This window comes from Peromyscus maniculatus, chromosome 3 (genome assembly GCF_049852395.1).
Source record: "Peromyscus maniculatus bairdii isolate BWxNUB_F1_BW_parent chromosome 3, HU_Pman_BW_mat_3.1, whole genome shotgun sequence".
NCBI classification, from domain to species: Eukaryota; Metazoa; Chordata; class Mammalia; order Rodentia; family Cricetidae; genus Peromyscus; species Peromyscus maniculatus.
Window position 1 is genome coordinate 151,234,164 of NC_134854.1, and position 27,210 is coordinate 151,261,373.

Consider the following 27,210-nt stretch of genomic DNA (forward strand, 5'->3'; position numbering starts at 1 on the left):
TCTGCCTACAAATCACTGGCAAGCTGGGCAGAGCCTCCAAGTCAGCTGGTTTGAAAACCCGCCCACCACAAACCTCTTCATCCATTCGAGATTTGCTTTACAAGGAAGAAGATATGAGCTATAAAGACTTCAAGAGAAAGTTAACTGCAGAGTCCTCCTTGCCAGTTGGCGTGGGAGAAAACCGTATGTATTTAATAACTAAGTTTAAGGGAGAGATGGAACTTCACTAGGGGAGCGGAATCTTCCTGTGTTAGCCTGCCACAGGTGTCTCTAGAGATCTGTAGCAGCTGGGGAGCGGGGTGGGGTGGGTATTGGTTGGGGTGGGCTGGTGAGGAGCTCTAGGGTGGGTAAGAACGCACCTGTGTAATTCTGTATTACTCTTTCATGGCGTATGTTACTTAAATACGTTTGGGAAGAGCAACCAACAGCCAACTTGTTGGTGCACTCTCCTCCGGTATCTGGAATTTTCGATCCACTGGTTTCCGCCAGAGTGAGGTTATGTGTGTGTAGACAGAAGTAGCCTGTGAGGCTGGGATTAACTCTTGCCTCACCCACAGTAATGAAAAGAACTGTAGCGATATGTTGTAGGAGTTAGGATTGAAATAGCCGCCCATCAGATTGCATTTCCCCTTAGTCTTAGAGACACTTGCCGCTGCCCGGCCCACATTCATTCTTGATTCTGAGAACCCCGCTACCTCAGGGAGAGAGATAAACAGCCCTTCTGAGTTTCTAAAGCAAAGAAGGCATCCGGATTCCTAGAGGATTGTTTGGAGGACCTTGGACATGCTCAGACACATGGCTCTATCCAGTGCACACCTAAAGTGCCCCCTCTTCCAACCTCCCCTCCACCTCCATTCCTGACTCCCACAGCCCATGCCCCCCACCCCTCTTGTGCCTTTCCCCCCAGACTTCAGGGCTTCAGAAATTCTCCCCCTCCCTTAGGGCACCCGTATATTCCTGGCCTTAAATGATTCTGTGGCATCAGGGAACAATCTCAGTCCTTCTGTTCCTATTGTTATATGCTAGGTTTTTCAGTAGGGTGGGATGGGAGATCAATCCCACCCTCAAATCCACCTGCAGTTTTACTTTATGGTAAATGGTGGGAAAATGACATTGGAGAATTCTACTTTAAAACTGTGTCCTCTCATTTTAAAAAAACAGTTATATTTCATTCTTTAAATCCATTTACCTTTAATTTCTTAAAGTTTCACTTTATTTTATGTGTGTGGGAGTTTTGCCTGCCTGTTAGTGCACCACATGCATGCCTGGTGCTCACAGAGGTCAGAAGAAGGTGTTGAATCCCCTGGAACTGGACTTAGACAATTGTGAGCCACCATGTGGGTGCTGGAAATGAACTGAGTCCTCTCTCTCCAAGGGCAGCAAGCGCTCTCCACATCTGAGCCATGGCTTCACCCCCACTTTCATATTTTTGTTTAGGAATAGAATAGTTCTTGAAAAACAGAGTTCACAATTATTGTTAGCTCAGGGGTCTAGTTAGTGTCAGCCTCAGGAGATCAGGCCAAGTTCCTCTAGGTGGACAGCCCCCTGCTGTGGTGGTGGGAAACACAGTCTGGGAGCTGGGGGACAAAGTGAAGAGGAAGGCAATCTAACCAGGCCTCCCTGGAATCCCTGGGCCCTATCTGGGCCATCCAGTGCACACCTAAAGTGCCCCTCCTCCACACCTGTTGTGCCCTGAGTGCGAGACCCCCAAGAGACCACCAGAGACAGGAACTCACCGAAATGCAAAATCAAGGTTTGTTGAAGTTGGTCAAGGTGCGCAGCCGGGACCTTGTCAAGCCATCCAACACAGTAGAGGCTGGAGGAGGTGCCCACAAGCTCAGTTTTTAAAGGGAAAAACCACAAGGTTACATCTGTTAGGGGGGCTAGTACGGGTACAATTCTGATTGGCTCAGGTTTTAGGGGCTTTCCAAGATTTCTGTGTTATCTTGCTTTGTAGTTTAAACTGGTTGTTGGTCAAACTTTATAGACTACCTCTGGCATTGGTGCATTCTGTGGTTGATCAATTATTACCAGATAGTCTTTCAAACATCCTGACTTTGTTCTTTGACCATCTCCAGAATTGGGGCATTCTGTGGTTAATCAGTTGCTCCCAGATGGCTCTTCAAACATCCTGACTGTGTCCTGGGACCTGTGTCATCAGCTCTGAGAATTTTGAAACTCAGGCCTGTTTCATGCTGGGGTGAGAGGCTTGCTTGAAATGGGGGTGCTTTGGTTCTTCACACCTACCCAGGACCCTTAAACAGACTGAAGAACCCGCCCTGCTTAGGGGAGAGCCAGAGGTGTCCGCATCCTCTGCTGCCCCTGACTTTGAGCTGTGGCTCGGCCCGCCAGGTGCCTGCAAGTCACATACTCCTCCTGTAAGTCAGAGCACTTACTGTGCTTGGAAAAGTTACCAAAGGAAAGATTTCCTTCCTTCTCCAGACTTTTCTGTGGGTTGAAAACGGCAGCCAAGTCCTCACAGCAGTGGGCAAAGTCTAAACAAACTGACTTAGGAGAAAGTTGCCGTAGCTGCTGTCTGTGGACTCAGCTGTCTTGGGCCCCCTGCAGCCTCTCTAACACTTTCATCTTTTCCTCTGCCTCTGGTGGACTCCACTCTCTCGAGCCCACCACAGGTTCTGTAAGAGTTTAACCTCCTCTGACTAATACCAAAAGAGAAAGCCCATGAATAATACTACTGTTTCTCAGGTAAGTCATATACTTCTGAGGGATCAGGGGTTAGATAAATGCCGTGAAGGCCGTAAGAGAACCGTGACTCAGGTGAACAGATGGTGAACCCCCAAGATGGCGGCCTTCTTCATCACTTTCCAGGCCCGAGACAAAGCCCAGGGCGGCTTAAACCAAACCCAGCAAGGTTTTTCTCTTGCCAGTGGGGGCTCTGTTGGTGAACCAGTCCCAACAGCTCAGGGCCAGAGTGTTTGTTTTAAGGAGGTGCTTTTAGCATGCTAGGAAATGTCACGAGTCACGACAAAATCCTTTATTAGAGCTGAATTTTATTAGAAGGGAGAGGGGAGGGACAGAAGATAGCGTGACCAGGCCTCTGGAAGAGAGGGAGGGGGGGTAGGGGGTAGGAGGAGAGGGGAGAGGGGGAGGGGGTAAGGGTAGGGGAAGAGAGAAGGGGAAGGGGGAGAGGGGAGAAAGAGAAGGAAAAAGAGGAGGAAGAGTCTGTGTCCTGCTTTTTATGGATTCCCCTGCACATGTGCATATGGGCTTAGGGAGCTACACCACACATGTGCACATTGCATGATAAGGCAGTGCAGGGATTAATGTAGGACATAAGGCCCCTGGCTTGGCTACTGAACTGCGCATGTGTGGTCATATTGTTTTGCCCAGGTTGTAACCCCCAGAGAGACCACCAAGGATGAGCATACCAGAATGCAAAAGCAAGGTTTACTTCTGCTGCAAGTCATGACAGGGAACTCATCTCAAGCCATCTCAAGTGAGGCAGGGAAGAGTTACTCTTTCTTGGGGAAGTTAGTTTTTATAGGCAAAACCCATAAAATTTCTTAGAGGGGAGGGGGTTAGTACGGGTCCATCCTTGATTGGTCCAGTTTTTCCAGGGCCTGGACTTTATCTTATTCTAGCTTATCTGTTTGCCCTGTCAGGAGTTTTACAACTCATCTCTGGGGTCTGGTCATGTTATCTCTGGAGAGGGGCATCTTGTGGTTAATTGGTTACCATCAGACATCCTGACTTTGTTCTTTTGAGTCCCTGGAGCTGGCGCCATCATTTCTGGGGACTTGAAACTGGCCTGGGTCTATCTATATTGAGATATCTTTGTCTAAGGCCCCCTTTTTGAGACAATAGATTGAGGGTCTTGTTGTGCCTAGATTGCATCCCCAAAGCCGCCACTGGAGACTTTAGGTACAGAATGCAAAAGTAAGGTGTTTTCTAAGTTTACAAGCCTCCAGGGAGGCTCTTCCAAATCTCTCACTCACAGCAGGGAGGTTGGAAGGAGTGCTCCCCTTTCTTTGTGAGGCTAGTTCTTAAAGGCACAGACCATATAGTTTATTTTAACCCGCCTCCCTTTTTTTAGTCTTTTGGTCGAATATCCTGACTCTGTGTTTTCCAAAGTCCCTGTAGCAGATACAGCCACCTGGGGAAAAGGGGTCTAAGTTCTTATCTACACTTAGAAATCCTGGTTTAAGCTTCTCTTTGTCTGTAGGGGATAGAGTGGGGGGTTTTACTGAGGTATCACAATATAGCTGGAGGAGTGACTGGGAATAACAACACAGAGTAGGATGTGTTTTCTGACTGGCACATTAGAATTAACACACGTTCCTTGTTTCATTATGGTGAATATATTGAAACCCTCTCAGCTATTTTTAGAAACACTGTATGTTTTTGTAAACTGTACTCCTCCTACTGTGCCTTTAAACACCAGGCCTGATACCTTTTTATAGTAAATAATGTCTACTTCCTCTCTACCTCCCCCAAGAGATATTTGTACTCGATTGTGTATTGTAACACTGTTCACAATAGCTAGACCATGGAACACATCTTCATCTATCAGTGAATAAATGAGGAAAATTGTGATCCATACTCCTGTTGGGGCATCTCTAGCTGGAGGTGGTGGAGGCCCATGCTTTGGTCCTACTCTTTCCTTTCCAGACCCTGCCCCCTCAGAAAGCCCGCCAAGTAGTGGCCCCTCCCCTTAGAAAGCCTGCCAAAGTCAGACCCTCCTGGAGATGACCAAGACCACACCTACAGACTGTACAAGAGACACTAGGGAGATGCTTTGCTCTGTTCAGATTATACCTGGATTTACAAATTCGGCTTGATTGACTTATTGCCTCAGTAGTGGAGGATATCCAATAATTGAGAATCCAAAACTTATCAACTCTCATATATAATGATAAACTACGCACCAATAAGAGAGGATGTCCTCTTTAGTGATAACATGGATGAATCTGGATGACATGTCGAGAGAAATTGGCCAGGCATTGAAACCTAACACTGCTTGTTAGTTTGAAAGAACTAGCTAAAATCAGACAGGAGTTTATATTATTTTCTTAGATTTGGAAACATTTTTTTTTAGTACGATGCAAAACTAGAAATCATAAGGAAGTCTATGTATTCAAAATAAGGAGGAGTTTAGAAATCTCCCAAGATTTACTTTCTATAGGGAGTGTGAGGAGCTATGAGGGGGTAGAACCCAGGGAAACCAGATTGCTCACATGCTGAGAAGAGCTAGGGCTGGAAATGATCACGTGAGAATTACCCTGCAACTTTCTATATCTTTGTATAACTGGGAAGAATGAAGGTTGAGTGTTTTGTGTGGACCCAAAATCCAAAGGCCACAGTTTAGTGCTTAAAGCCTTCCAGTCCTACATATCCTCTCCTCCTTTGTTAAAGGGAGAGACTTCCTGGTATTTTAGATATGTGAAATCAAGCAAAAGGTATGGTTAAAGTCAGTGGAAACTTTGTAAAAAGGTATAATTTGCATTCAGTAAAAATAATTCACTTGATGTACATCTTCATCACGTTGGAAAACATAATCATGCATTCTTCATCAAGATATATAGGGGCTGGAGAGTTGGCTCAACCATTAAGAGCATTTATTGCTCTTACAGAGGACTGGGTTTGATTCCCAGCATCCATATGGTGGCTCACACACTCAGCCCTAACTCCAATTCCAGGGATCTAACACACTTCTCAGAACCCCCCAACACTAGACATGCATGTAGTACACATATACACATATACACAGACAAAACACTCATACACATAAAATAGATCTAAGACAATAGTTTACAAAGGATATAGACTCCCTGCCCCCTACCCCACTCCAACTTCTCTGTTCCCTGTTGCAGACACTCTGTACCTCTGTCCCCAGCCCTTACACACTTACTTTTCCAGAATGCCACAAATCGGATCCCTGAGGCAGAGACTTCACATTTGACTTCTTTCGCGTCAACACAGCATTGCATTCTGCTCTTCACATAGTACAGTGTCTATCAATAGTGTCAGACACACCGCTGGCTAGATTCTAAGAGACAGTCCACAGCACCACTGGCACAGGAGCAGTGCTCTGAATTCAGAAGTGTGCAAGCACCACATAGTCAAATGTTATACCAAGAACTTAAGAAAATCTGGTAGGAAACTTGTAAAGAAGTGAGAAGAGGAAGTGAATCATGGCAGGTTTTTTTTTAACTTTATTTTATTTTACAATACCATTCAGCTCTACATATCAGCCACGGGTTCCCCTATTCTCCCCCCTCCCACTCCCTCCCCTTTCCCCCAGCCTACCCCCCATTCCCACCTCCTCCAGGGCAAGTCCTCTCCCAAGGACTGCGATCAACCTGGTAGACTCAGTCCAGGCAGGTCCAGTCCCTTTCTCCCAGACTGAGCCAAGTGTCCCTGCATAAGCTCCAGGTTTTAAACAGCCAACTCCATGCTATATATATATAGCCTCTATGGTTCTATGGGTTGTGGTCTGATTGTTCTTTATTTTATATCTAGAATCCACTTATGAGTGAGTACATACCATGACTGTCTTTCTGGGTTTGGGTTACCTCACTCAGGATGATTTTTTCTAGTTCCATCCATTTGCCTGCAAATTTCATGCTTTCATTGTTTTTCTCTGCTGAGTAGAGGGAATGTTTTATTTCTTCTTTAAGGGCTTCTATCATCTTCTTAAAGTCATTTTTAGGGTTGATTTCTTCTGTTTCTTCTGTCTTGGTTTTATTTCTTCTTTAAGGGCCTCTATCATCTTCTTAAAGTCATTTTTAGGGTTGATTTCTTCTGTTTCTTCTGTCTTGGTTTTATTTCTTCTTTAAGGGCCTCTATCATCTTCTTAAAGTCATTTTTAGGGTTGATTTCTTCTGTTTCTTCTGTCTTGGTATGTTCAGGTCTTGCAGGTGTAGAAGCACTACATTCTGTTGTTGCCATATAGGTCTTTATGTTGTTGCCTGTATTTTTGCACTGGCGTCTACTCATCTCTTCCTCTGTGCAGTGCAGGTAGTGTCTGTGTCTGAGAGTGCCTCTCTTGTTCTAATTTTTAGTCTTGGTTTAGTAGGAGTTCTTGGTTAAATTGGTGCTATTGGGCTGTTTCTTCAGGGGCAGCTGATCTCAATCAGTGAAGTATATTCTTATGATTCTGGTGATCTGGTTTGGTGGCTGGGCAGCGCCTTCTTCTGTGTTCCCAGGTCACGTTTTGTTCATTTGTCAACTCCTCAGCTGATCTTGTTTCTTCATACTTCAAACTGTAGGGATCTGAATCCTCTCCCAGATGGGTTTCAGCTGAGCGGGGTAGTCTCACCAACACCTCCAAGTTGTTGGGTTTCCCAGGATCAGCAGCTGGGCCCTGGGTTGTCCTCAGACGGAGTGTTCAGATTCGTTCTGGTTCCTTCCCATGGAGATAGCTTCTTCCCCGGGTGTTGGTGTTAGAGGCGTTCCTGTTCCAAGCTGTGTCTGCTTGTCTCTGTCGCCACTGCCGCCGGGCCTGAATGTCCGTGTCGGCCACTGCTGCTGCTGCTGCTGCTGCTGCTGCTGCTGCTGCTGCTGGCTTGTCTACCTCTGCGGGCCACCGCTGGGGCCTGTATGTTTCTGCCGGCTGCCGCCGGCCTGAATGTCCCTGTTGGCCGCCGCCGCCGCCGGGCCTGTCTACCCGAATCATGGCAGTTTGAGTCGCTTTTCAAAGTAAACAGAAGGAGGAAGTTTCTTGCAGGTCCCTGCCTTTAAGCTTGCTTAAACTTGATAAGTTTAGTTTAGAGACTTTTGAGTCAGAAGCCTTGGGATATTTAGCCTGGTAAAGTGGTATGAGAAATAGGCAAGTGCAGGCTTGGGGTCTGACTTGTTTCTTCTGTTGAGAGGGTTTGATTAACTTGTCATCAGCATAGGGACATTTGAATGATTGCAAATGTTGCATTTCCTTCCTCTCTTTCTTTCTTTCTTTCTTTCTTTCTTTCTTTCTTTCTTTCTTTCTTTCTTTCTTTCTTTCTTTCTTCCTTCCTTCCTTCCTTCCTTCCTTCCTTCCTTCCTTCCTTCCTTCCTTTCTTTCTTTCTTTCTTTCTTTCTTTCTTTCTTTCTTTCTTTCTTTCTTTTTTTCTTTCTTTTAAACAATGATCCTTAAAGCTGCTACAAATATACATATAAAAGTTTCTTTTTCTTTTTCTTTTTTTTCTAAAACTTCAATGCAGTCTTTCCTTTCAGTATGGGTTTATATGGGTAGGATGGGGGCACACCACCATATTGTGCCGTTCCTGCACAGTTTTATAGTGGCTGCACAATTTTGCCTTTCTAAAAGAAAGGTGTTAGAGTCACATCAACCTCCTGTTATATAGACAGTCAAATTTCTCTTGAATCTAAGATGATTTTTGCCCAAGACAAGTTCAGAGACATTCTCTTCACTTTTTAAGGAATTAAATGACTTTACAATATTAAGCTTTGGCCAGGCAGGGTGGCACATGCCTTTAATCCCAGCACTCAGGAGCCAGAGGGAGGTGGATTTCTGTGAGTTCAAGGCCAGCCTGGGCTACAGAGTGAGTTCTGGGACAGGCTCCAAAGGTACACAAAGAAGCCCTGTCTCGAAAAACAAAAACAATAACAAATAACAAACAAAATAATATTAAGCTTCATGCTTGGGTCTACAGTCTACCTCGCGTCTTGTTTTTAGCAGACAGGTCCCAGCTTGTTTCAGTAGCACATACTGGAACGATGCCATCCTTTCTCTATCTAAAAACCATACATCTCTGTTAAATATCTGTACATCTCTGTTAAATATCTGTTGACCACACATGTTTGATATAACTTCTGAGTCTTTTTTTTCTGCTGTATTGTTCTAGTGTATACTCTTTTGCTAGCACCAGGCTGTCTTTATTCCTGTTCCCATAAGTAATGAGATTAGGCAGAATGATCTCTGAATTCGTCCCTTTTTCAGAATCATTTTGGACTGTTCTAGTTTCTTTTCTAAATTTTCATAGTACCTTTCATATAATTTGGTGCTATGAATTTTTTTTTCTGAAGGTAATCACTCCCCAGGCAGTGAAACTGTTGCATATATAAACTTGCCCAGGAATTGTTGACATATGAGCAATATTGAGTGTTCCAGTTTATTATGTGAAGTATTTACTTATATTGTTCTGTTGTTGAATAAAACTTGGGAGTCAAGTGTGGGAGCCCATTTTCAGGTTCCTCATGGCTTTACCCAGCAGGTCCGCATAGAGGATGATTAGGGCCAGGGGCCTGAGTGCAGGTCTGAAATGGTCTGCACTTGACTGTGCTGGTGGGGGTGTGGGGGAGGTCTTTTGCTCCATCTCTTGGCATCTCTATAAATACCCTGGGGCAGAGACAGTCAGGGCTCATTGGATTCCAGGCCCTCTCGAGGCTATCCTTTATTTTCTGTTTATCTCCACAATCTAAATCTTTCTATCTAATATTTCCTGCTGCTCACACTCAAGAAAACTCTGGGGATGGTGGGGTTGGTGGGTAAATGCCTCTCAAAATGGTGCTATAAACAGGGACTAAAGAAAAAAGAAAAAAGGGACTAAAGAAAAAAAGGGGGACTGTGGTGGTATTGTGTTCCCCAAAATCTTGTGTACTCTAATAAATTTATCTGGGGTCAGAGAACAGACAGCCACTAAATACAAAGGCTAGAAAATGGTGGCACTCACACCTTTAATCCTAGCATTCCAGAGATAGAAATCCCTCTGGATCTCTGTGAGTTCAAGGCCACACTGGAAATAGCCAAGCATGGTGACACACACCTTTAATCCCAGAAAGCCAGCCTTTAATCCCAGGGAGTGGTGGTAGAAAGCAGAAAGATATATAAGGCGTGAGGACCAGAAACTAGAAGCATTTGGCTGGTTAAGCATTTGGCCTGGTGAAGCTTCAGGCTTTGGAGCACTAATTCAGCAGAGAGCCATTCGGATATGAGGACACAGAAACATCCTGTCTGAGGAAACAAGATCAGCTGAGAAGTTGGCCAGGTTAGGTTAGCTGTGGCTTGTTCTGTCTCTCTGACCTTCCAGCATTTCACCCCAATAACTGGCCCTGGGATTTGATTTTATTAATAAGAACTTTTAAGATTCCTGCTACAGGGGACTAAAGACAAAAAAAGGGGGAGGAACTAAAGACAAATTAACAGGAACTAAAGACAAATTAACAGGGACTAAAGACAAAGTAATAGGGACTAAAGAAGAAGGAAAATAATAGTTTTATTACAGAGTTTTTGGCAAAAGTGTGAGTCAGCCCTGCTAGTGGAAAGTGGCATGCCAGTGTTATGGAATATATATATAATATATGTATGATATATGATATATTATTGATATATCAATATGATATATTATTGAGGGGCAGGGGTTTTATCCTCGAGAGAACAGGAAAAATGGACTGGATGTCCGATGCTGCAGTGCAAAAAATTCTCTTCTGTCAAAATTTTCTATCTTCTATTTTTCAATTTCTATCTGTGAAAAAAATAAGGTATAGTGTAGTAATATAGTGTAGGAAAAACTTAGAAATGTAAGATCATGTAGGAAAAATTTAAGTAACTAAAAGCAACTAGACAGAAAAACTCTTCAATTTTCTAATTTTGGGGGTTATGAATGCAAACTGGGGGAAAAAACTTCCTTTGAGCTTATGGATAGTAAAAAAAAAAAAGCTCTTCTTTGAGTTTATGGGGAAGAAAAAGTTTCTTATGAAGCTTTTGACCTGGGGACAGCTGAAATGCGAAGTCCAAGCAGCAGGAGAAAGTGTTTTCTCCCTAAGGCAAAAATGGGGTTGTAAAAAGCCAAAGTTTAAAGTTCAGAAGTTTTGGAAAAAGTTGGTCTTTCTCTTTTGGGAAAAGAAAACTCTTTCTCTTAAACTAAAAAGCTTTTCTTGGAAAATTCTGGGGAAAAAAATCTCTCTAAAAAGCCTTAATCTTTCTCTCTCAAACAAAAAGTTGTCTTAAACTTAAAAACTAGAGCCTTTAACTTTCTGAAAGACAAAAATTAGAATCACCTGAAGATATTAGTATGGGACCACCTGTGATTAGCTCTAAGGGAAAACAAACATCTTAAGACAGCAAAACCTCTCCAAGTTCTCTTTCAAGCTTTAAAAATCCTCCCTATAATCAGGAGGCAGGGATGGAGTTTTTTAAAAATCTCTCTTCTTCTAAACTCTGTCTCTTCAAGCTAGTAAAAGACAGTGGGTCAAAGTCCCCCGAGGGAAACACTTGGGAGAGTGGGTGAAGAGCTACAGAGAGCCCAAAAGGGCAGGAAACTTTGCCTGAGAAAAGCAAAAAAGCCAAGCTTTTCAGTTACAGCTGAGCTGAGGCATCAAGGGTTTTGTTTCTGAGTGAGCTTTTCAGAATGAAAAGGTGCTCCTAATTGCCCTGATACAAAGATCCCTGAAGCAATGTAAACTCTGTTAGCATTTTATCCTTGCTTTTGACCAAAAAAAGTAAAAAAAAAGTGACTGGCCAGCATCTGAGTTGAAATGCATTTCGGAGATACTAGGGTTCCTGCAGTTGTAAACTTCCTGGAGCACAGAGCTGAGGCAGGAAGGTGCAGGACCCAGGGGAAGATTGCGAATGAACAAACAATGCTAAAGCCAGTGGGAACAGCACAGTTGTCTGCTTTCCTGCAAGTCCCGGGTTGATAGGTCCACAGCTGCAAAAAGAAATCTGAGAAAAGCTTTCCTATCAAAGAAAGGATTTTTTTTCTGGGAAAACAGTAAAGCTGAACTGTGTCTGAAGCAGTTGCACTGCTGAGTCAGAACGCTGTCTGGGGAAAGAGCCCAGCCAGAGCAGTACAGAACTATCCAGGAGTAAAGCTTTCTTTTCTGTCAGAGAAAGCATCTCTTTGAGAAAGCTTTGTTTCAACTGACTCCCAATGAGATGAAGGAGTGTGGCTCTAAGGGGTGATTGCCTCTGGCATAAGCTCTCTCCTTGAGTACCCAGACAAACAAATACAACCCACTGGGGGACTGGGCCAGGTGAAGGCCTGATGAGGCAAAACACCTGTCCTAATGGGAGTTTAGAGATGGCAAAAACCTCCCTTGTTAGAAAAGCAGAAGCTTGAATTGGGAACACAAACTCCACAGATCTCAAAAACAGAAACGGACAAAAAGCCCCTACCTTTAGTAGCAGGGAATGCCAACACTGTAGTGTCAGAAACTGTTTCTGGGGTAGAGGTGATAAACTGAGACCGAACTGGGAACTGTCTGGGAGAAACTCTCTGAAGAAAAGGAGAAGGGACAGATTCCTTCCCAGAAAATGCATGACCTGAAAAAGCTGCTAGAATTTGAGGCAGATTCAAGGGGGAGAAAAAAGCCCCTACCTCCAAAGGCAGCTAGCAGAGGTACAGAGTCGCAGACAGCTGAAGCTCTGCATCTGGGGGGGAAGGAACAAGCAAAATGAGATAAATCAGTGGGAGAAAATCTCTCTGAAAGAGCTATGGAAAAGCTGTTGTAAATGTTTTCGTTTTTCACTGACTGGCTAAGGCAAACACAAGCTCCTAGGAAAGTTGCTATCAGAAATGCCAGCCTCAATGCCTGCTAACTAGGCAGGTGCAGTTCTGATTTGGGGCCAGAGTCAAATGAAGGAGAGACACCTGTTGAAGCCAGCTGAAGAAGAGACCAGAAATCTCCGAATGTCCCATAGTTGAAAATGTAAAATGCTTGTTCAAATCTCCCATTGCAAAAGAAAAAAAACTTGGTTCAAACCTCCCAGGGGAAAAAACTTCATAAGTGACTTTTAGACCCGGAAGAGAACTATGGGAAATTGAGTTCCTAAGCTAGCTTGCAACAAAGTTCTGATATAAAGCGAAATGCATTTTGGGAAATGTAGTTTTTCAGCTAAAGATGGCGATACTGTCCAAAATCTTTTCAGCTCAGAATGAAGTTTCTTCTCAAAGCAATGCTAGAAAGCTTAATCTTACCTCTTGAGAAGTCAGATCAGACAAAAAGCTACCTATAAGAGCAAACAAGCCACTTTAAAATCTTTAAAACAAGGGAAAGCAGTTTATATACTGAACATTGTCTTAGATATGAAGAAATGTTGAAATGAAAAGTTCTTTGCCTTTTGAACAAACTACCTGCAATGAGTAATTCCTTTGCAAATCTAATAAGGAGACAAGGAAACAGGCATTCAAAAAAGAAATGACTGCTTTATAGATGGGAAACAAACTTCAGAAAATCTAGCTGTCTTACAAAAGAGTTGCTTCACCTAAAAGTTCCTTATAAGAAATCAATGCTAAATATCACGCTGCTAATATCAGGAGTTAAAGCTAATGAAGTGAAAATACTAAATCCTGAAAATGCTTTTTCACAGAGTAAGCTAATGAAGGATATGTTTCATGAAAGAACATCTATGCTCTTGACTCCTTTGAATAGTAACAGTTTTGGTGAAAACATTGGAATTAACATTAATCACGTCAAAATGTTTCAAGAAATTTAGAACTCTATTCCACAAAAGAAAGCTGCCATGCTTTGTGGGCCATATTAGAGCTCACTCCAATCTTCCTGGTCCTTTATCTGAGGGTAATGCAAAGACTGATAAGCTAACAAAGATAATAGCATTATCCTAAGTGGAAATGGCTCAACAGTCACATGCTCTTCATCATCAAAATAGCAAAAGCTTAAGAAAGCAATTCAATCTTACCAAAGAAGCAGTTCTCAAATAGTTAAACGATGTGGGGCATGTCCAAAATATTTGCCTGTCCCTCATTTAGGGGTAAACCCTCAAGGTCTTCTTCCTAATCATTTATGGCAAATGGATGTTACTCATATTGCAGAATTTGGCAAATTAAAATATGTACATATGACCATTGACACTTATTCAGGATTTTTAATGGCTAGTGCACAATCTGGGGAAGCTACAAAACATGAAATTATGCACTGCTTGAAGTGTTTTTCCGTAAAAGATATACCAAAAATTATTAAAATGGATAATGGTTCTAGATATAGTAGTAAGGCATTTCAACAATTTTGTACCCAAAGGGAAATTGTACATAAAACAGGTATTCCTTATAATCCTCAGGGACAAGGTATTGTGGAAAGGGCTCATAGCAGTCTTAAAATACAACTTCAAAAAATGAAAATTAAAAAAGGAAGAAATTTACCCTCAATCACCACATAATGCATTAAATCATGCTCTTTTTATTCTGAACTTTTTGAATATGGATGTCCGTGAGCAGTCTGCCACAGATAGATTTTGGCACAGTGGCATCCAAAAGACTTTGCTCAAGTGAAATGGAATGATTCCTGCTCAGGATTATGGAAGGGTCTCGATCCTGTGTTAATATGGGGTCCAGGACATGTTTGTGTTTTTTCACAAGAGGAGAATGAAGCTCGATGGTTACCGGAGCTTTGGTAAGGAGCTTTGGTAAGGAGCGTGGAACTAAGGAAGGTCAGCTCCAATGACGTTCCTATAAAGAAACCAGAATGAAAGTGGCTCCATTAGTGTTTCTGAGGTTTTGTCACTGGTTAATGCAAACAGTGAGGAAATAGATTTAGGAGCTGTGCTGCTTTTGGCTTTACTAGCTCCTTTAGAAAAATACTTTATATCACCTAATAGCTGTGCAGTATTTGGCGAAGAGCTTTACAGCAGCTAAATACAGTAATTTCACCCTCAGCATGAAGTGAAGTATTTCGGTAGAACAGACCAAAAGTACTGCTGTAATAGAAACGTTTGTCTGAATTGAAGCACTTAGGGGAGCTATTATGAATTTGGGTGAAGGGACAGCCTCTAGTTAAAAACTGTCTACTGCTGACAGTGCATCTCTGCCAGTCCAGAAAGGCTGAGAGAACTCAACAACTTTGAGATGTGGCTTTGTCCCAAGAATGTTACAATCCCCTAGCAACAACTATCACAATTCTATAACAACAACACTCACTAAATCCCAGTGTTGTATAGCAAAGCTGACTACAAACTCTAAACTTTAAAATGATGTACATGCCGGGCGTCGGTGGCGGCGGCGGCGGCGGCGGCGGCGGCGGCGGCGGCGGCGGCGGCGGCGCACGCCTTTAATCCCAGCACTCGGGAGGCAGAGCCAGGTGGATCTCTGTGAGTTCAAGGCCAGCCTGGGCTACCAAGTGAGTTCCAAGAAAGGCGCAAAGCTACACAGAGAAACCCTATCTCGAAAAACCAAAAAAAAAAAAAAAAAAAAAAAAAGATGTACGTACTTCCTGTCTAGTTAAGAGAATCTTTCTAATAGAGAATAGTGATAATTAACAGTAAGTAGTAGAAAAAAATGAAAATAAGATATATGAGTTTGTAGAAATTATTTTGTTTTGTTAGATCTCTGTTAAGAAATCTTTAGGTGTTTGCTAAGTTAAATATATGTTAATGGTAGCCCTATATAAGTTTGTAAAATAGATCTATAGAGTTCCTTTAAGAATATAAGCTTGCAAGAAGTATCTAGGACAGTCTTAAGACATGTAGTAATAAGCTTGTAAGAAGTAAAGATGCTAGCTATAAATGTAAGTTTAAATAAGAATTTGTAAATGTAAATATAAGTAAATAAGTAAAGATTCTAGTTGTAAAAGATGAAAATAAGAAGTAAATAAGAAATATATTTGCTAAAGTAGTTCTATAGTTTCCTTAAGAAGTATAGATAAGTAGATGTTAATATGTGAGTTTGTAAAAAAGTGTAAGATGTAGCATGAATCTTAAAAGTTCTTATTAATAAAATCAAACCTGAGGCCAGTTATTGGGGTGAACACTGGAAGATCAGAGAGACAGAACAAGCCACAGCTACCTCACCTCGCCAGATGCTCAGCTGGTCTTGTCTCCACAGACTGGAGGCCTCTGAGTTCTCATCCTGAATGGGTCTCAGCTGAACTGCTCAAAAGCCTGAATGCTTAACCAGCCAAATGCTTAACCAGCCAAATGCTGCTAGCCAAATGCTTCTAGTTTCTGGTCCTCACGCCTTATATATTTCTGCTTTCTACCACCACTCCCTCAGATTAAAGGCTTGCTTTCTGGGATTAAAGGCGTGATGAGTCACCATGCCTGGCTGTATCCTTGAGCACATGGATCTCTGCCTCTGGAATGCTAGGATTAAAGGCATGTGCTACCCTGCCTATCCTTTATGTTTAATATTGTGGCTGCTCTGTCTCTGACCCCAGATAAGTTTATTAGCATGCACAATATTTGGGGCAATACAATACCACAGTTGAATGTGAGTCTAAATGCTTTGCAAGGCAAAATATGTTATATGTGAGTTTGTAAAAACGTGTAAATGTTAAGTGTGATTCTATTCTTAATGTATATGGTGAATGAACCTGAGACACAGAAGGTTAGTGTCCCAGTAGACTGCAAAGTAGGCAGTCTGAATGGTTTCAAAAGCTCCAGAAACCACTAAGAAGCTAAGAATGGCAGACGCCAGAACCAGCACAACAAGGCTTTCACAGCTGAGATCCGTGGAAAATCAACACAACACAGAAAAACCTGAGCTAACACCAAAAATGATGGGGTTTAAAATACTACTGTAACTGAAAAGATCTCTGTTCTTGAGAACAAAAGTTGCAGAGATGCTTGCTTGAAGTAAAATTTTAACTGCAAAAAGTTCTGGTTGTAAAACATCTCTTCATATTTGGAAGTTGAAGTCTGATATGAGAATTTACTTTTTTTGAACTTAAAATAATGAGTTAAAACTACAAAAAGATTTTGGTTATGAATTTCTTCATATTTGGAAGGCTAGTACCATAATGTATTTGAATTTTGGGACTTAATAAATGAAATGAACAATAGTGATTTCATTGCAATGGGATACTTTTGAATGTACTTATAGTAATGACCTAGGAACTGTTTTCTGGAACTGTTTAAATTCAGAAATTTATTGTTTCTACCTAGAATCAAGATGTAATTTATGTATGCATATATGCTTTATTAACTGGTGATTCATGAATTGTTTTATGGAACTGGTTTTGTGTTGCAGATGGAACTGTTTAAATGGAAAAGTTTGGGTTTTCTAACTAGGCTAGAGATTTTGCTTAAAAAATTATAAAGAAAGGGGAGAGTTAATATTCCTTAGTCTATTTAAATGCATGTTTGCAGAAATTATGTTTAACCTATTGATATTAATATACCCTGGTTTTGTGGAGTTAAGGAAATATTTAAGTTTGATGTGAATACATCAAAGTTTTTCCTATTTTTCTGTTAGCAAGAAAATTCAAATGATTCTATTAAGAGTTAAAGTTGTAAGATTGAGAAAATTGTTAACTATATATAGCACCATATTTGTTAATTCAAATGGTTCTGTTAAGAATTTGCTTTGAGCCGGGCGTGGTGGCGCACGCCTTTAATCCCAGCACTCGGGAGGCAGAGCCAGGCGGATCTTTGTGAGTTCGAGGCCAGCCTGGGCTACCAAGTGAGCTCCAGGAAAGGCGCAAAGCTACACAGAGAAACCCTGTCTCGAAAAAACCAAAAAAAAAAAAAAAAAAGAATTTGCTTTGAGTTGTGTAAGATTGGGAGAGCTGTGAATATGAATAGCAATATTTATATTAACCTGGTAATGGTAATGATGATGCTAAGGGATTCTTTAAGTGTGCGATTGCATTAAGTTTTTGGTTTAGAAAGGGCTTGATGCACCTAAGACTGCTGTAATCATCTTGGACCTAATCAAAAAAAGAAATACCATCTTTATCATCTTCTACTCCAATACTGGGAGGTGTAACAGCTATGGAGAATGCTGTAAACTATTAATAATGAGTAATTTTTTATATATTAAGAAAGGGGGACCTGTGGGAGCTCATTTTCAGGTTCCTTGTGGCTTTACCTAGCACGTCCGCATAGAGGATGATTAGGGACAGGGGCCTGAGTTCAGATGTCTGAAATGGTCTGCACTTGGCTGTGCTTGGGGCGGGGGTGGGGGTGGGGGTAGGGGAGGTCTTTTGCTCCACCCCTTGGCGTCTCCATAAATATTCTGGGGCAGAAACAGTCAGGGCTCATTGGAATAGGTTCCAGGCCCTCTCGAGGCTATCCTTTATTTTCTATCTGTTTATCTCCATAATCTAAATCCTTCTATCTAATATTTCTTGCTGCTCACACTCAAGAAAACTCTGGGGAACTGTGGGGTTGGTGGGTAAATGCCCCACAGTCAAGTAATGGGGTAAAAAACGTGATTGATCAGAGAAGCAGTGGAGAAGAGAACAATCGCCTCCTATCTCTTGCCTTCCCCAATCCAAAATGGCCTGGGAATCTTTCTTAGGCCCTCCCTTCTCTCTCTCTCTCTCTCTCTCTCTCTCTCTCTCTCTCTCTCTCTCTCTCTCCCTACAAAACATCCATGGCTAATTCTGGTCAGCTAGTCACTAGCTTTGCCCATGATTGGCAGTCTTGGAGTGTCTGTGTGAACAAATATCCTGCAACAATTATGTGTTTAGATCTGCCTTGATTATTGGAGAAATTATTTTGGCCACTCCACGTAGTTAAAAGGATATTTATTTAATGGCGTAACTCACAAATTAAGTAATGGGTAGGTTGCAGGGTCTGGGGAAGGTGTAACGCAGTCCAGCGGTGTTCTCCGGAGCTCTGCACAGTCAATCTTCACCGGTCAGCGTCCCAGCACCGAGAGAGCGCCCAGAGAGAGTGCTGGCCGATCCAGCTCTCCAGTCCCCAGGCGCCTCCCCTCGCCCCGCCTCGTAGGCGTGACAGTTGCCAGAGTCTCAATGGGGGTTGGAACTTCCAGAACCAAGCTGGAATGGCTACCCACTACACTTGATTACTTTCTTTCTTTTTTTTTAATTTAAAATTTTTTGCATATGAGTGTTTTCCCTGCAGAAATATCTATGCATCACATGCATTCCTAATGCCCACCAAGGTCAGGAAAAGTATCAGATTTTTGAAACTGAAATTAAAGATGATTGTAAGCTACTATGTGGGTGCTGGAATCAAACCCAGATCCTCTGCAAGAGCAACAAGTGCTCTTAACCACTGAGCTAACCCTCCAGCCCTGTCCTGATTTCTTCATAATTTTACATGTAGTTTTTATTATGCTGATTATGAACTTTTTTTTAGATTTATAATTTTATGGTTTTTGGCATTACTGTAAATGGTGCGGTCTTGCACGTTAACTTCCTTTTGACAGTAAAATGCAACTGACTTTGCCATGCTGACATTGTGTCCTGCAGCTTTGTAAACTCATTTTTTACATCCAGTAGTCTTTTGTAGAGTTGTTAGAATTTTTATGCACATAGGACCATGTCATCTGTGAAGAGAAACACTTTCGTCTGTTTTCAAGAAGTGTAAACTTTCCATCTTTCGTTAAGAAACTTTCTTTTTATGTGTATGGCTGTTTTTCCCACACATTTGTTCATCACATGCATTCTGGTGACTATAGAAGCCAGAAGAATGTGATGGGTCTCCTGGAACTCAAGTTGTGCACAGTTGAAAGCTACTTTGTAGGTGCTAGGAATTGAACCTGTGTCCTCTGGAAGAAAAGCCAATGGTCTTAACTGCTGAGCCATTCTCCACCCACATGACCCCATTTCTTTGCTCTGGTGAGGTCCTCCTGTGAAAAGTCATCCTGTAGTAGTGAGCAGACATCCTACTCCTGCTCCTGATTGTTGATAAAGCCTTTATAACTGCACCTTTAAGAATCAAGCAGACTGCAGTTGGATTTATTGTTTTGTTTGTAATGGATAACTTTTGTAGGGTTGAGGAAGTTCCTCTGATTCCTAATTTTCACACACTTTTGGTGTGTTTATTGAGATATTTCTATTTTTCTTCTTTTCTCAGTTTGTTCATAGGTCTAATTACACTGATTTTCCCCTAATGTGTCTGTTCCTCCTTCTAACCAGAACACTTTATGGAGAGAAATCCAGCTGACTGTTGTTGTTGCTTCCCACTGCTCCTCACTCCTGTTGTTTCTTGCTCTTTGATGATTCACCCTTAGTTCAGGAACTGGAAGACCCTGGTCAAGGTTCTGTTTCCACCCTCTCTAGTCTTCTTTCCACCATAGCATCCTTTATGGACCAGGACCTTCTCTGAAAGGTGTTTGCAGTTTCCTTTCAGGTACTTGTGGGCAGTTGTGAAGTGGGTTTTTGTGGTCAGTTTCTTTCGTTTTTCTTAAGAAGTTCGCATTCTTATATTCATATTTTACAGGTGAAAAGCTCCAAGGAAAATTTCACAGAATCATCGACTCTGTTAAGCGTCTCTGGTGCCGGGCAGGGATCATCTTCATCATCTTTATGGTTGTTGTAGCTGCAGTTGTGTTGCCCTTAGTTTTTTCACTGTCAGGTGAGTGACTCATGTCCAGGTTCTGCAGTGTTCTGTCCGCATCCACGCTGTCACTTTTACTTATGACCACTGTGAGCCAGGCACTGTGGGAAGGGCTGGAGAGAAAACTCACTGGAAATTCCTGTTCTCTGGGAACTTGGAGTCTAGCAGGAAGATGCAGTGAAGGATCAGCACAGGCTGTGGTGTGCACAGGAGGCCAGGCTCAGCATCCCTGGGAAGATGGCATTCAGCAACCTCTAGAGAGATGCTGGAGACATATGTCCACATGGGAGACCAACTGAAGTCAGAGAACAAGGAAAGGAAAACCCAAAGGAGTAGCCTCAAGGAGGCTGCTGCAGCTAAGGAAAGTGAGGGGAGTGAAGAGCAATGTGGTTGGGCAAAGTACAGAACCCCACCCCAACCATGATCTTCAACCATGGTCTGAAAATATTAAATCGAATGTTCCAGAAATATGTGATTCCCAAGCTCTCATTTTTAGACTCTTTTGAATAATGTGATAAAATATTGTATAGCTTTCCTGCCATAGCTAGAATAAATGATTCATGATACTGTTTTATAAAATCAACTTTAACCATGTCAATGAATAATATACAAGTCTAAACTTGGACAAACATTTCCCAAGAAGACAGTCAGTGTAACCTAAACTGTTATGTAACTGTGAAAAGAGTCAGATAAAAAGAAGACACAGTGATCTTCCTTTCCTATTGTATTTGTCCCTTTCATTAAAGCCTCATGGTCCTGCACACGAGAACAGGGAACAGCTATAACAAGTTGCCCTACACTAAAAATAAGTGAGTGTGTGTGTGCATGTGGGTCATTTCTAGTATTTAATATTTCTTATCAAATCACTCATTTCTAGGCTCAAAATCCCTTCAAAGAGCCATGCATTCATTCTTATCTGTTAAAGGAGAAAAATACAAAGTTATGAAAGAAAAATATTTTTATTTTTCTAAGCAGCCCTCTGAAAACTTGCTGCATTCAGGGTTTCTTACACATAGTCGTGCACACACACACACATTCAGAAATTCTTACACACACACACACATGCACACGCACACGCACATGCACACACACACTAACAAACATACAAACACACACCCCAGCTTATTATAATAGACTCACAAATGAACATATCACAAAGCTCCATCAACATAACCACTCCAGCACTTGAAAGTTCCAAACCCTATATATCTCAATGAACTTCCACACAGTGAGAATAGACAACCTGAAGCCAAGGAACTTGGGTTATGGTTTTAGACTTTTGCTGTATTTACATTGTTATACACTTATCAGCCACAAAGTATATAAAAAAAAAACCACCAGCAAAGTTGAAACTAGAAAAATAATGCTCGTTATAACCCTGTTCATAGCTTATGTGCCCTTTGCTGCATCCTGTCCTTCCTCTTCACCTTATGCTACTCTTCCTTGTTCTTGGTGTTACACTATGCCCATACTCACAGCTGTTTACACTGTACATTATGGGTTAGGATAAGCATATGGGGGAGTGCATGGGGTCTTTTCTGAGTTTGTGTGACCTTATTTAATATTATATTTTCTAGGTCCTCCACTTTGCTGCAACTTTCATTGTTCTTTATGTCTGAGTTTATATATGTAATTCATTGTCATGTTCTGTTAGTCAATTGATGGGCATCTATTTCGTTCATTTTGTTACTATTGTAAATAGAGAGCCATTAATAAGCATGGATGTGCAAGTATCTCTGTGTTATGATGTAGTGTTCTCTTGATATTTGCCCAGGAGTGTTATAGCTTAGACACAAAAGGTCGATTTGTAATTTTTAAAGGAGACTCCATACTGGATGTACAAGTTATACTTTCTCCAGAAGTGAATAATTGTCCCAATTTCTGCCCAGAGTTCTGACATCTGTTGTGAGATTTCTTAATGATTGCCGTTCTGACATCCTCTAATGATAGCCAGTATATTTTCATATGGATTTCATGTGTGTGTACATGATAAGAGGAAATCCTTGATCAAAGTTTTGGTATCAAAAACCTATTTTGACCATGTCATGATTTGCATGCTGGTATTTAACCATAATTAAATCCAGAGAAGTGAAGAGTTTTCTTTATGTTGTCATTACAGGAGGAGGAAAGAATGAAAATAACCATACTGCTTGCTCAATTGACTGGATTGGAAATGGGAGTAAATATTTCTATTTTTCTGAAGACCTAACAGACTGGATATCCAGCCAGAAATTCTGTGTGGAACAAAATGCCCAACTAGCTCAATTTGAGAGCCTGGAGGAGCTGGTAAGAAATTATCAGGACTTTGTTTGTTGTTTGTTCTGTTGAATGTGTATTGCCTTGAGATAGAGAGCTTAAAGCTGAGGCATGAGGAAGGTTCCCACCCTAGCCATTGAGGGACATGGGGCACATGGTAGTATGTGCCATTTGTGATGATTACACATCTGTCTGGAGCCCTGAGACATTCCAAAGATATTCTGTCCTGTAATGCTAATAGTCAACCTGCATGGCCAAACATATATTTGACAGAGAGACATGGTGGTCATGTCAGTCTTTGTTCAAGCTGGCAGGTGTTGCATACTTAAGGTGACAACTATTAATAATTGCGAATACAGGCTTAACAAGGGACTTGCTCAGAAGGGTGGGTGGTGGTCAGTGTACTATGGATTACGGTAGTAAAATGCATCCACTGAGAACTGAGGGCTATTTAGTCGATTATCCTGAGTTCAAACCTGCTGCCATCCTGAGAGGAGGCTGTAGGGCAGAGACTCCATGGTCATCTGAAGCTGAGAGACACATGTATTTGCTTCCTGTGTATTATGACAGGATTTCCTAAATGGACACAAGAATGATTCTGCCTACTGGATTGGCCTGCACAGAGAGTCAACACAACACCCATGGACGTGGACAGACAACACTAAATATAACGACTCGTATGTTTTCAGACCTCTTTTCTTGTGTTGTGATGTGTGTGAGTTGTGGTTATGAGAAATGAAAGGCAGTGTCATGTGGAGCCAGTTGTACTGGAAACATAAACCTTTAGGCTGGAGGTGTGCCTTGGGGGATAGGTTGGTGGTACATGCCACAGTCAATCTCCAGTGAACTCCACATCTGGACAAATTTAAATCCATTGGATTTACTTAGTGTTGTTTTACTCCAAATCTTAAGGATGATGGTGGCACCTGGGGTAGATGTTTTGCTCTATGGCACTTGAAAATCTTTCCTTGCTGATGACTGCCCTTGTGGGATGTAGGCAGAACTGCTGATGGCTCCTAAGGGCTCTGAAACCCCAGGAAGCCACTGCAGAACAGCTGGGACTTGTCAGACAGCTGTTTGCACAGCTGCACCTGTCACAGAAGCAGAGACTCCAGGGGCTTTGGGAACCTCCTCTGAAGTCTCATCATCAAAGAGCACCCCAGACAGCTCCTGGATGTGAGCATAGCCATTTGAACAGGCCCATTTCACTGGAACAGTGAAACACATCCCCAGTCATGTCCATCATTAAAGACCTTTCAGCAATTTACTAAGTGGTACGTTTCCTCCCACTTTTATACATGTGAAAAATACTTCAAGATAGAATTGATGGTCACCCTGTGGTGCTACCCATGCCTGAAGTTCATTTGAACATGGCAGCAGGTACCAGTCAATGCTTTGTAGACACAGTTCAGGGTTCAACATGGACGAATGTCAAAGGTCTGGCCATCACATCAAACCCTGAGAATGCAAAAGTCACTAGGTATAAATCTCGTGTTGGTGATTCCTCCTGGACTCTGCCTTTGTGTGATCCATGTTATAAATAAGCAGTGGAGACGAGTGAGCTATCATTGTAGAAGTGAATGCAATGGCAGACTCTGCAGAAATTTTGTTTGTTTTTTGTTTTAGGGTTCCCATCCGAGGAGAAGGACAATATGCCTACCTGAGTGACAGAGGGATCAGCAGTGGCAGGGAGTACATGCCCAGGAAGTGGATTTGTAGCAAGCCCAACAGCTATTTACAGTGCCCAGTAGTTTCACAGCTTGTTTGAAAGCAATCATGAGAGATCTGTAACGTGTTGTCTATAGTAGCAGCCTCATTTCTTTATCTTATAAAATTATCAAAATCAATTCATAATCTGTGGTGACATCAAATGTGGGGGCCCACAGATGCTTCCTAGTAAGGCCTTAAGTTCAGAAAGCCTGATCTTGCTTTGCCCAGCAAGGCTGCATTATATGATTTGGCCAAAGGCATGGTTACCAGGCATTTGAAGGGTCTACACTTGTTGGTACCTTGTATTTTGATCTTGAAAGGGGGATATCTTTTGCCTCTCCCCTTGCTAGTGTTTAAAAAGCCCATTAGAAATAAGCTCAAGGCATCTGGGTATTGACTCAGGGCCCTCTTGTGTTAGACCCCAAAGTTTAGGGTCTTGAGTGGGTGCCCCAAGAACCCAGACTCCGATCCAGTTGATGGAACAGCAAGAGGTGTTTATTAATGTGGCTGTACAGTTGGGCAAACTCAGCTCCAGAGAGCAAGAGTCACATCTTATTGCAGCCATATGGATGCTTTTCAAGGAAAACCCCACAAACCCCACAAGATTACAATTCCCATACAATTTCATGGCCTGATCACAGGGTGATCACAGAGTGGGTCCAGTCACATCTGCGTGCACATTCTTCCTGAAACCTCAAGGGGGTTATCAGGGCTGGAGTGGAATTTACACAAAGGTTACAGTGGTCCTTCCTGGAACACTTGCAACTATCCCAGTCACAGTTGAGCACATCTCTTAACAGAAATCTCTTTATATTGTTACATTGTGGCAGGGGTGGTTGAATAATGGCTGAGTCAGGTTGCCCTTGGAACTAGTTTTCTTTTTAGTTCCTTATTCTCCTGGGGCTTGGGGGGTGTAAGCCTGAAGGGTTAGGGTCTTTCATTGAGCGATCCTTTGTCTCTATCTTTTGTTGCCTCCATCTATATTTCTAATACTTTCTCATTCCTCTCTCTTCCCTCCAAGAACCCATCAACAGGTAGGAGCTGGACTCCCACAGTCAAAGATGAAAACTATCAGAGAGAACTATACTTGTGGGTCTGTAACATGAATCTTAAAAAGTCTTATTAATAAAAAACCTGGGCCAGGTATTGGGGTGAACACTGAAAGATCAGAGAAGCAGAACAAGCTGCAGCTAACCTCGACAACTTCTCAGCCAATCCCGTTTCCTCAAACAGGAAGCTTCTGAGTCCTCATCTGAATGGATTTCAGCTGAACTGCTGCTAAAAGTCTAAAACCTTAAAAGCCTCTAGTTCCTGGTCCTTACGCCTTATATACCTTTCTGCTTCCTGCCATCACTTCCTGGGATTAAAGGCGTGTGTCACCATGCCTGGCTGTTCCAATGTGGCCTTGAATGCTAGGATTAAAGGCATGTGAAACCACTGCCTAACCTTGATGTTTAATATAGTGGCTGTTCTGTTCCCTGACCCCCAGATAAATTTATTGGGGTGTATAATATGTCAACTGTGGGAGCCCGTTCTCGGGTTCCTAGTGGCTTTACCCAGCAGGTCCGAATAGAGGATGATCAGGACCACGGGCCTGAGTGCAGGTGTCTGAGATGGTCTGCACTTTCCTGCTGCTCAAACTCAAGAAAACTCTGGGGAACTGTGGGGGTGGTGGGTAAACGCCCCACAGAATGGTGCCTGAACAGGGACTAAAGAAAAAAGAAAAAAAAAAAAGGGACTAAAGAAAAAAAGGGGGGAACAAAAAAAAGGGGGGACTAAAGACAAAGTAATAGGGACTAAAGATAAAGGAAAATAATAGTTTTATTACAGAGTTTTTGGTGAAAGTGCTGTCAGCCCTGCCAGTGGAAAAGCATGCCGGTGTTATGGAAAATATATATTTTTTATATATATTTTTGAGAGGCAGGGGTTTTATCCTCGAGAGAAAAGGAAAGCAGACTGGAAGGATGTCCTATGCTGCAGCGAAATTCTCTTCTGTCAAAATTTTCTATCTTCTATCCCTTTCTCAGTTTCTATCTGTGAAAAATAAGTATAAGGTATAGGGTAGTAATATAGTTAGGAAAAACCTAGAAGTGTAAGATTGTGTAGAAAAGATAAGTAAGGCAACTAGACAGAAAAACTTCAATTTTCTAACTTTAGGGGCTATGAAAGCAAACTGGGGGAAAAAAATCTTACTTTGGGCTTTATGGGAAGTAAAAAAGCTCTTCTTTGAGCTTATGGGGAAGAAGTTTCCTATGGAAGCTTTTGACCTGGGGACAGCTGAAATGCTAAGTCCAAGCGGCAGGAGAAAGTAATTTCTCCCTGAGGCAAAAATGGGGGTGTAAAAAGCCAAAAAGTTTAAAGTTCAGAAGTTTTGGGAAAAGTTGGTCTCTCTACTGGGGAAAAAAAAATCTTTCTCTTAAACTATAAAACTTGGAAAATTTGGGGGGGAAAATCTCTCTAAAAAGCCTTAATCTTTCTTAAAAGCTCTCTTAAACTTAAAAACTAAAGCCTTTAACTTTCTCTCAGAAGGACAAAAATTAGAATCACCTAAAGATATTAGTATGGGGACCACCTGTGATTAGCTCTAAGGGAAAACAACAAATTTAAGACAGCAAAACCTAAGTTCTTTCAAGCTTTAACAATCCTCCCTGCAATGCAGGAGGCAGGGACAAGTTTCTAAAAACCTCTTCTAAGCTCTGTCTCTTCAAGCTAGTAAAAGACAGTGGCTCAGAGTACCCTGAGGGAAACGCTTGGGAGAGTGGGTAAAGAGCTACAGAGAGCCCAAAAGGGCCGGAAACTTTACCTGAGAAAAGCAAAAAGTCAAGCTTTTCAGTTACAGCCGAGCTGAGGCAGCAAAGGTTTTGAGTGAGCGCTTCAGAATGAAAAGGTGCTCCTAATCGTCCTAAGCAAAGATCTCCTGTAGCAATGCAAACTGTTAGCATTGAATCCTCGCTTCTGAGCAAAAACCCAGAGGTGACTGGCCAGCATCTCTGAGTTAGAATGCATTTGGGGGATACTAGGGTTCCTGCAGTTGTAAACTTCCTGGGGCACAGAGCTGAGGCAGGAAGGTGCAGGACCCAGGG

At 42.1% G+C, this 27,210-nt stretch overlaps 1 protein-coding gene across 1 annotated transcript; it reads left to right on the top strand.

The window, feature by feature from the left end:
- Positions 1-24,264, top strand: LOC102922152 (C-type lectin domain family 2 member H-like). The gene is made up of 5 exons (XM_015990696.3): positions 1-183; positions 20,045-20,179; positions 22,281-22,447; positions 22,988-23,094; positions 24,044-24,264. Exons 1-5 carry the CDS (start codon positions 114-116, stop codon positions 24,183-24,185), a joined length of 621 nt encoding a protein of 206 aa, XP_015846182.2. The 5' UTR covers positions 1-113; the 3' UTR covers positions 24,186-24,264.
- Positions 24,265-27,210: the final 2,946 nt, after the last annotated feature.